At 43.5% G+C, this 11,027-nt stretch overlaps 1 protein-coding gene across 1 annotated transcript; it reads right to left on the bottom strand.

The window, feature by feature from the left end:
• Positions 1-532: 532 nt before the first annotated feature.
• On the bottom strand, positions 533-4,740 carry BSX (brain specific homeobox). The gene is made up of 3 exons (XM_074297386.1): positions 4,479-4,740; positions 2,113-2,309; positions 533-775 (listed from the first exon to the last, which is right to left on the bottom strand). Exons 1-3 carry the CDS (start codon positions 4,738-4,740, stop codon positions 533-535), a joined length of 702 nt encoding a protein of 233 aa, XP_074153487.1.
• Between the last annotated feature and the right edge of the window lie 6,287 nt (positions 4,741-11,027).

Raw genomic sequence — 11,027 nt, forward strand, 5'->3', positions numbered from 1 at the left:
TAGGAAGAATGGGCCGAGGTTGCTGGAGACAGAAGAGCCATACCTGAGCAAAGGAGGCAGAAGGACTGAGAAGGGTTCTGAGGCTCAGGCTAGAAAGAATCCCTCTCCCCGACCAGTTTCGAATATCTTCTGGACCGGCCTCTTTTGATTCCCACGGGGCTAATCTTCAGATGGGGGCGACTGTAGTGTTAACATACCCTTAGTCCTTTCCTCAGCCCTTAACTGGAACTAGCCGGTGAAGGAGAACATTGGCCGGGAACAGGTGCGGAGACCACGAGATCTGTGGGGAAGGAAACCCTGAAATATTGTCTAGGACTATGGGCCAAACTCGCTCTCTGAAGGGTCAATGGGAACTGTAGTTGTAGAAGAGGGGGTTGTTTATCGTTCAAAGTAGCAGGAAAAAGGCAGCCCTATCCCTAATCGGTCTCCAGTAAACCCAGGAGTCTGTGTCCTCTCTTCAAAAGAGACACCCAACGGGATGGCTTCCCTTCCCCGGTCCCTATCTTTCCCGTTTTCCCTCGGACGCAATAGCTCAGAGTAGATGCGGCCCGGGTCCCAGCTCCCCCTCGTCCCCGATGTCCACTTCGTCCTCTGGCTCAGTGAGAACGAAGGGGCCGGCTACGGGCGGCCCACCCCGGGGCTCAACCGGCACCGCCTCGGAGGTGTGTGGGCTGCGCTGGGGGCTCTCCTGGCCGCCGGATGCCTTAGGCTCGTCCTGGCTTTTCCGCAGCTGTTTTTTGTGTTTCATCCTCCGATTCTGGAACCAAGTCTTCACCTTCCCCGAATGAAAGAAATAAAACTCGTAGTTATTCATTCCGATAGGTAATCACGGTTACAAATACCTAAAACACTAGTATTCGAAGCAGCTAAGTACACACTTCGCTAAGTATGTGATAACAGTGAAAACCTAGACTCGATTTAGTTACTGAGCAAAAATTCAAAAAATCAGACTAGAAATTATGAATAATGAGGAATAAAACATCGTGGATATTAAAATTAATAATCCTAAAATAATGATGGTGGCGGTGGTGGTGATGATGATTAGTGTTAATAATCATTAGCTATTGCTAAAAGCGACCGATAAATTCCGGACCTTCTCAAACACTTCCTGACTTTTTGGTGCAGGATGGAGATTTGTTAGGAAATAACAAAGTTCAATATTCACTGAGCCACTGCTCTCAACCCTAGGGGCTGAGACAGGGCAGACTCATAGTTTCAAAATGACTTGCGTCCCAAAGCACAGCTTTAGAGAGGGCCAGGGAAGGAAATGTACCAGAAGAAGTCAAGAAATGTATAAAACTGAGACTGGAGATGAGCATGCCGAAGGCACTACATATATGAGCCAAAAGCGACATTAGACAGCTAGTCCATATCTTTCATTTTACAGAGGAATAAATGGAATTCTCAATTCTTTTGCAAGTAACATATGAAACTGTATAGTTTCCGAGGAGACTTACATATCTTGATTCTCGCATAAATGTGATAGTATTAGTGCGAGTGTTATTATTCTCATTTTTACAAAGAAACATGAGAAATGAGAGGACACAGAGATAGTGTCTATTCCAACTCAGGTTCTATAACTATCCCAAACCAGAGCTCATTTATTATTGCTGCATTCCTCAAAGAAAATTGATAGAAAATTGAAGGGTCAGGAATAAGATGGAGGGAATGCACATTTATTAAGTATTGCCAGCACTGGGTTTAAATTCCAGCTCTTCTAGTTACTGTGTGACCTTGGGCAAGTCACTGTTTGGACTGGATTAGGTGTAGAACAGAGATTCCTAATTGACTTTTGGAGGTATCATAGACTATTAAGTCGTTCCCTTGCAGAGAAAGCTTTGTGAAAGGCAGGTATAGATAGAAAAGCTAGAACTTGCTGGGAGACAGACAACTTGGTTACAATTTTGGGCATGCTACCTATCGTTTCCGAGTTCCCTCTCCCTCATCTGCAAAATAGGAATGATAGCTTAAGCGATGCTCCACAGGGTTTCGGGGTGAGGAGTACTTTGTAAAGCTTAAGGAGAGCTATTATTCTGAGTTGGGAAGGGCAGTTATCAGAATGGCTCAGAGCGGAGGAACGAGAAGTTAACGCTCCACTGCTTCCTTCCCTACCTGAGTCTCCGACAGGCTGAGCGCCGTGGCCAATTCTACCCGCTCTGGGGTGGACAAATATCGTTGGATCTCGAACCTCTTCTCGAGGCCGGAGAGCTGAGAGTCGGAGAAGACTGTGCGAGCTTTTCGGCGGCGGCAGTGCTTCCCCGGAAGATCGGTGTGAGGGGGATGCGGGAACAACGCAGAGACCGGTACCCCTAGCGAGGAAGGAAGGAGATCGGGTGAGAGAGGTCCCAGCCACTGAGAAGCAACCCCAGCCCCAGAACCTCCCCTTAACCCCGCGACGGCGGACCCTGTGCCTATGACTGCTCTCCTAAACCTCGGTTTTCATTTGGGGAGTGAAGCCTGAGACCCCTAGGGTAGAAAGGACAAGATGCCAGTGTAAAAAAGGCTTGGACATCTTCTGAATGAACTCTACATAAAGTAGCAGCATCAGTAGTAGAAAACGAAAACAGCTCCTTAGATGTTCAAAGAATCCTGTATTTGTGGAGACTTCAAAGAAAATTCGAGAGAGATGGAGAAGATCTCTTTTCTGGTATTCCATAGCCTCCCTGTTCTTTCTCTGAAGGTCCTGATCCGTCAGTTACTTCAGCCCCGTTTTCCCCTTAAAAGCAACTTCTCTCGAGGACTCCCCCAAATCTAATACTGAAGAAATCAAGGTAGGATCAATAGCATCTTTCCGCGTTCACCTTTTTCTTAACCTAGCGGCCTTCATCTTGAGGAGGGCTGCCCATCTTTCTCACCTTAAAATGGAGAGGAGAGGAAGGAAACAAAATCAAAGTAAAAAGTATTATTGTGCAGAGCAGTTCTTGACTGAGCCGCACTAGACCTTTCCCGCCTGACACATTAGCTCCCGGGTTTATTTCAGGGGCGCCAGAGGACAGAGGATTGAACATGTACGCCTGAACTGTTCTCTGGAGGTCGGCCAGAGGCTACCTCAGTCTCTTGCCCTGAAGTCCTTAGCCAAATCATCCCTCCGTCTTCAAGAAACACTGTTTTGTTTTGTTTTTTCCCAAAAAAAGAACAAGGCTGGCGGCAGCGGTGGAGAAATTAGATCTATTCTTCGGGAAAGTGGGCGATGGAACAGAAATTGTGACCTTGGTTAAGACTGGGAAGAAAATCGGGGTTTGTTTGGAGACAGTGTCAACACGAGTCTTGAGAATTCGATTCCAAATGTTTCGATTTTCTGTGGAAATTAGTCAAAACTCCACCGTTCCAGCGTCAACCGCATTTTCGGGAAGTAAGTCCATTCCAGCGTTGGTCCCAGTCCTGGTCCCTGTCTCTGGTGTACTTATTTCGAAATCTCTCATTTTTGCTTCCCATTCCCAACCCCTCTCATCATTTCCATCACTCATTTCCCTCAGGCTCTCAAGCAGAGTTCTGGGGCTAGCATTAACTATTCGACTCTAGAAAATATCCTGAGTGGGATGCAATAGAGTTGGGGAAAGGATTCCTGAAAGGATTTCTCCTTAACATGAAAGTTATGTGTCTTATACTTACTAGACCCTTTTTATTTCCCTTGCCCTTTTTCCATTTGGGCATAGGCCTGACAATGATTCCTCGACAGAGATGCTTAGAGCTGAAATAACTTTGGACCCCCAAGTTCGGAAGAAGCGAGGAACTGAGAGGAAGGCAGTGTGCCCAGCCTGTGACTGTAAATGAGATGGAGCAACATTTGGGCTGAAGGAGGAAATATATTCCTCTACCTTTTTCTTCTCCACGCGTTTTGGTATCGGCCTCGGGGCCAACCTGCCAGTCTTCAAAAGCTTCTGAATTTTTTTTTGAAGCCCAGGCACAATTGGCAAAGACTGGATCGGGCATCCATCCTCTACTGCAAAAGTCCCACAGGATAACGGAAAGGGTAATCAGAGATACAGACAATGATTCAAAGGCATCTGCTTCTGGATTCCCGAACCCCTGGCATCGTGAAATCTTGTAGGCTCGACGGAAAAACAAGAAGGTATACAACCAAAGTCCTTTTGGGGGAGAAATCGAACCACCTCTATCATCCTCAAAGGGCCAATGTTAATAATACTTAATAGCCTCCTGGTGCATTATGACCACGTTTCTCTGAGCCTTGAGGCTCCTAAGTAACGACTTGTAAAGAACATTAGGTATTTCTCTAATTTTAGATTCTTCAGGTGTGCCCCTCACTTATAGACCCAACACATCCAGCCGACGTCCGTTCTTACTTCGGGAGAGATGCTACCAAGGGAACGAGGAACATGAACCCCGAGATTTCCCCTCCCAGGCTAATCGCCCAAGAAAATAGGAGCTAGAACGATCTTTTTTCCCTCCTTTTTTTTTTATACCCTCCTTGCCCTCCTCCCTCCCTTCGCGTGTCCCCATAAGTACCTGCCACTTACCCGAGGTAGTAAGGAAATAAGGGTGGTGGTGGTCGCCTTTGTGGAGAGGATGATGCGGGTGAGGAGCCAGAAGGGTCGGCGTGGGCATGAGGGGGTAACCATAGTCTAACAGTGGGACGCGGGAGGCCAGGGAACTAGCGAAGTGGTCGGGAGCTACCTCTCGCAGCGGCTTGGGCTTGTGCAGCAAGATATCCTCAATAAAAAAGGATGTGGGCCTCTGGGAAGACACTGGATGGAGAGGGGAGGTGAAGTTGAGGTTCATTTTGAAAGAAAGTGGGGTAAAACCAGGATAGGTGAGGGCGGGGGAGGAGTGGGGATAGACAGAGTCTAGTTAGTTATCCGGAGGGTCGTGGGGAGCTACCCTCTCAGTACTCAATTTCCCTCTTCTCTCTCCTCTGGCCTGGGCAACCCCCAACGCTAGAAAGGCTAGGAGAGAACTCCAAGGTGGGCTGAGTCTCTGTGGCTGGAGAGTTGGCTGCTTGCAGAGGGGAGAAGAGAAGAGCCAATGGCGAAGCTGCAATCCTCGGCGGGGAGGGGAGGCTGAAAAGGAGGGGGGGAGGCTTGTAGCCGGCGCAATCCTAGCAATTGAAGGTAGGCTGGCTGGGCCGGGTGGGGCGCTGTCCCAAGTGCTGAAAGTCTCCCCTCTCTTACTCGTGTACAAAGAAGGAAGCCCAAATTGTGTTTTGCGGGGTTTTGTATACTTCAGTCTCTGCCCTAAACCCCCTGGCTCTAATCTTTTGAAATAATTTTTAAATGAAGCCTTTAAAAAGTCGGGAATATACTCTGAGGGACAATGGCAATAGTGATGAAAGGGTGATTTCCTCCAGGGACTTAGCCCAGGCTTAAATCGCCTGTGGGGATGACAGCAAAGGGGAAAAGGGGTGATATAAGGAGAACGGGATAATAATAAGGAGAACAGAACTTCATCATTTGAAATGGAGGGCTGAACGATTAGCTGGATCTGTAAGGTAAATAATTATAATGATAATGTTAATACTTTATCTCAATTATCTGGTAAGAATTGTGTGGGGGTATTTTAAATCTAAATTATCAGGAAAATCTATGCCGAGTGAATCCTCCCAGCCCTACTTCCTGGCCCCTTCCATTTCCGTTCTACTCTCTCATTTCCAACGCTTCCCTTGCCACATTTAATCTCTATGTTATTTCCACTATCTAGCCCCTTCACTTCCCACTCAGTCCCCAAATCGTATCCTATCAAGGTTCTCTTCTCTTCTTCCTTTTCCACCCACTCGCCTTTCATTTCCTCCCTTGTCCTCTTGTAATCTTTTGTGTTTTGTGTTTATCTTTTTCTAATCTGTCCCATTTATTTCCCTGGAGTCGATCTGCTAAAATTAAGGTGATAGTCTACAGCACAGCAGGGGTAATTTCAGCTCGCATCTCCGAAAATTACTCTAATTATTGATGTTAAACTCAGGGAAATTAAAAGAAGCCACTTCTCTTCCATCTCCCGATTTTTAAGCTCTAATTTGTTGAAATCTAGTCGTCATCACAATTCCAATCACTACTGCTAATAGTAAAAGTGTTTTAATAGAGACTGAGTCCTCACAACCCATGCTATTAGATAATTAGAGGAGGTGTTAGAAAGCCAAGTGCTAATCCTTGGGCGCACGGGTAGGATTTCCATCTGATCTAGCAGGTAGAACAAATTAATTACCAGAATCAATTAGACCTCAAACTACAGTTCTCCAGGAAGTGAGAGCCTCGTATTCCATACGGATGAGCTGGTAAATGGTAAATAGATGGAGAGGGGGAAGGGAGGAGGGAATGCTTGAAAGGACTAGATTCTGGCAAGTAAGAGTCTTAATGAAAGCGGAACGTGTTGTCCTAGAGTTCATAAAGTGATTTTTTAAAAGTCTCAAATATTAGACTTGGCGAACTCTAGGACTCGCAGCTGTGGAAGGGAATAATGCATGGAGGCATTATGTTTTCGGTGTGGTCGATAGACACTCTCCAGTGTCCAAACATGTGTGGGAATAGGGAAGCCAGATATACAGTGCAGTGCAGTCCAGGGGTGTAACTGTATCTTTCCTTCTTATTAGGTGTAAGAACTTTTCCCTAGTGTGAGCTTTGATATGCTAATAGGTTAAAATGGGATGAAACTCTACTACGCAGCCGAAGCTGCTTTAACCTGCTGTTCTTTTAACAAAGGACTACCATCAGTGGACTCATCATTACATTTGATTCTATTTTTATTAAGTACCTACTATGTGCCTACTGATTGTAGGAGGTGTTGAGAGCACAAAAATCAATATATATATTCTTAGCCACTAGCTTAACTGAACATCTCTATTTACTCTCTTCAAGTAACTGAGGGTCTCTTGACAAGAGCTATGGGTATACCCTAAACTGCCCACCAAGTACATGTAGAAGTATACTGAATCCAATCCCCAACTCTGTTCTAGCCAGATTGGAGCCTGTGCCTGGGACCAAGTATTACTCCTGATAGCCTAATTGGAAAAGCTAATAATCTAGATACTAATTTCAAGGGGAAAGGGAGGCAGTTATAACTAGCCAGTTATAAAAAAAACCCAGTAAAGTAGATCTGTGGGAAGCATTTATAAAGGCCATGTAAACAATGCTATTTAGGATAAGAAGACTGATGTTCTAATTCTGGCTTTACCACTTAATAGCTAGTTGATCTTAAGTAATTTAACCTTTCTGTTTCATCTGCAAAATGGGAATCTACCTCTCAGGGTTTTTGTGAGAAAAGCATGTTGTGGATCTCACATTTCACAATTCTTCAAAGTTTTCAAAGTATTCACCTCACAACATTCTAGAGTATATCTAATATAATGGCAGACCTTACAATTTTACAATTTGAGTCAAAATCCCAGGTAAAGTTCCACATTGGAAGGGACCATACAAGTCATCTAGACCAACTCTTACCTGACCAAAAATCCCATCTATAACATTGAATAAGTGGTCATCCCAGCCCTGGCTGGATACCTCTAATTATTAAGAGGTTTTTCCTCATAAATGTGAGGAAATCTGAAACTTCTAACCATTTTACTCCTAGTAGTCTCCTTGGTTCAAAGCAAATGCTTAATAAATGTTGTTGAATGGCAAGTAGTTGCATTGATTCTGTGCAACATACATCCTGCCCTCACATCCACTTTAGTCAGATTATCTCCTAGGGTAGAAAAAAGCAAGTGTGGAAGTGGGAGTGGGAGAGTTAGGGAGCTTTTTAGGACTTCATCCAATCCTGAAAGTCCTCAATACTATGTTTGGCTCTCTTCCTTCAGAGTCAATGATTTGGATCATTGGATGTCCAAAGTTAGAAATTTGGAGATACCTGGTGGGGGGAAGAGGGGTGAAGGGGGAGGGTAGAAAGGAAAATATGCTGTTGTTGCCTGGCCCAAATCTCCTTTCCTAGTCTAGGAGACTAGAAGAAACTCAGAGGAGCTTTCTTGTAAAACTAGTTGGTTTGACTCAACCAGAGACACACAAAAAGAAAAGAGGTCCAATCCTTACAGAAAAGAACATTTGCTTTCCTTCTGTTCTTCCTTCCATGGGGTGTGGGTAAAGTGAGTCAGAGGCTGAGAGGACTAGGTGAACACTGGAAGTTGCCAACTCTTTCTAGCTTGTCCTTCTCTGATTCCTGGAATATAGAGAGAAAAGAGCAGAGAGCTGGGAAGAAGCATAGCTGGAGAACAAAGAGTGAAGAGCTACACTAGAAGACTTAGAGACTGGTGACCCAGACTGGGATTCTGGAAGTGGGTCACAGGCCTCCCCACATCCCAGCTTCTGGGCACACCTCTCAGAGACATCTTTACATGTGTGGAACTCAACACTTTCAATAAAAGAAACTCTCTTTGCAAGAGTATGAAAAAGAAAGACACTTTTGAGGACTGAAAGTCAAATTTGGGTACAAGTCTGAAATCTTGCCCAAGCTGGGTACCAAGAACAAGCTACCAAATCTCTCTGATAATTGGTTTTCTTGACTTTTAAATAGCGTTAAGAAAACTTGTCCTAAAATGTTTTACAAGATTGTGTGAATTAAATGAAAATTTTTCATCATAAAGCAGTATTGAAAGTTCAATAGTTAATCTCCTCTGTGGTTTTCCAGTCATGTGAAGGCTTCATTCTAGGTTCCAGGGTCTGGGCTGTACCCGTGCTAGCATAGCTCTGTTTAACCTGTTTCCTCTTTGCACAGTTCAGTCTCATTTAAAACTAATTCATGTGCAAGTTAAGACAGCACTCTCCTGGTGGCCTCAGTCCTCTTCCTGAGTGAAGGGCAATCAACAGCAGCCCTGAAGCAACCGAACTCAGCTTCAGTGAGTTTGAGGGCACTTTCTTATCCGTTGGCATTTGAGCTTCCCAGCAAATCTGTAAGCCAGAAAATAGCTCATAGGGGAGAAGCCTCCCTATCTAATATTTAAGATGGTCTCACAGATAATAGGAAAAATAGTACTAACATCTGACGTCTGTCACTGCTTCTGTTCAAATATTTATATAAAGCTTTGAGGTTAACAAAAAGAGTATACAGTCATCATATTATTTGATTTTTTGTGATAATACAGGGAAGCATATTATCAGTAAGGAAACTGAAACTCAGAGTTTAAGTGATTTGCCCAAAGTTGCACAGTTACAAGGGAGCATAGTCAGATCTCAAAACCAAGACTTTTGACTTCACACTCACCAATTTTTCTTTTTCATACTCTGTCCCAACACTTAAGATAGGAAGAGTTCAGTTATTTCAAACATTGTCCCTGATACCTGGGACTTGTTGGGGGTGGGGGGGAACTGCAAACTCCTGGAGGAAAAAGATCTGTCCACAGGGAGACTGCTAGCATTATTGAAACTAATATTTAAGGAAATGATCTAATGAATGTTCTCTTTGTGAATTGTTGTGGAGAGGGAGAGCAACTCTTCTCTCCATAGTAAAGATCCTTCTCCATCCTCATTTCTCCCCTTATTCCCTTGCTCAGAAAGCCACAGGTTTAAAGGAAATAAGGGAAGTTAAAACCAGCTTAGCAAATACCTCCTGAAAATTCACTAACTCTTCATATTTGATTATCCTCTCCTCCAGCTACAGATAGTCTGAAGCAGAGAAAGGGATATATTAGGAGAAGATCTTGTGGTCAAAAGCCCATATTTGCAATCCTCACTCTGTCATTTCATAACTTTTTGACCATGGGAAACTAATTTGGCATTTAAGTGCCTTCTAAATTTTAGGCACTGTGCTAATGCTGGAAATAAAAAGGAAAGCAAAAGATTATCCCTAGGGATATTAGGATTCATAAATTAATGGGAGATATAACAAGCAAATTACTATGTATATACAATATATATGATGAATATAATATTATATGTAAGATATAATAATGAATAAGGGGAAGGTACTATATTTATGGAGGATTGGCAAAGGCTTGTAGAAGCTGAAATTTTAGTTGATATTTGAACAAAGCAAAGGAAGCCAAGAATGGAGATCAAGTAGGAGACCATTCCAGGCATGATGGAAAGCCAGAGAAAGTGCAAAAAGCTGAGACATTGTGTGTCCTATTCATAGAATAACAAGGGAGTCAGTATCATTGTATCTAAGAATGAATGGTGGGGATGGGGATGGAATTAAAATATGAGAGAACTGGAAAAGGGGAGATATGTTTTGAGGGACTTTAAACACCAAATATTGGATTTTATAAGGAACCACTGGCATTTATTGAGTTTTGGAGTGACATGGCCACTTCAAGAAATTTAATTTGGAAACTGGACAGAGGATGGATGGCAGTTGAGAGAAGCTTGAGGCAGGTAGGCCATCCAACAGGCTATTGCGATAGTTCAGGAATGAGGTGATGAGGACCCTTAACATACCTGTATCGGAGAAGAGAAGGGAATATGTTCAAGAGATGCTAAAAAGGTGAAATCAATAGGTTTTTGCCACAGATTGGATATGGGAGGTGAGAGAAGATGAGCTGACTGACATCTAGATTTTGAGTCTGGGAAATTGGAAGAATGGTTGGTTGTTCTCTCCACAATAACAGAAAAATTTGGAAGGGAGTGAGTTGAAAAGGCAACATAACTCCTGTTTTGGATAAATTGAATATAAAATGTCTACTGGGAATCGAGTTTGAGATGTCTGAATGACAATTATAGATACGAGACTAGAAGTCAGCAGATAGGTTAGAACAGGATAGTTAAATTTGAAAATAATCAGCATATTAGATACTTTGGAGCCAAGATCAAGTGATGTAGTAAAGAGGGGAAAAAAGATCTAGGGCAGGGACATTCACAGTTTCTGGGCATGACTTGGATGAGGATCCAACAAGGGAGACTGAGAAATAAATGCCTGTTGCCTCTTTTTGAAGACATAGAAGGCAGTTAATAAAGGTTTACTGAATTGAACTGAATTAAAAATAAGTAGGAGAAGAACTTGAGCAGCTAGGTGGTACGATAGATAGAGGTCCTGAAATCAGGAAGACTCATCTTTCTGAGCTGTAATCTGACCTCAGATTCTTACTAGTGATCCTGGACATGTCACTCAGTTTCTTCATCTGCAAAATATGCTGGATTTGGAAATGGCAAACCATT

This window comes from Sminthopsis crassicaudata, chromosome 3 (genome assembly GCF_048593235.1).
Source record: "Sminthopsis crassicaudata isolate SCR6 chromosome 3, ASM4859323v1, whole genome shotgun sequence".
Taxonomy (NCBI): Eukaryota; Metazoa; Chordata; class Mammalia; order Dasyuromorphia; family Dasyuridae; genus Sminthopsis; species Sminthopsis crassicaudata.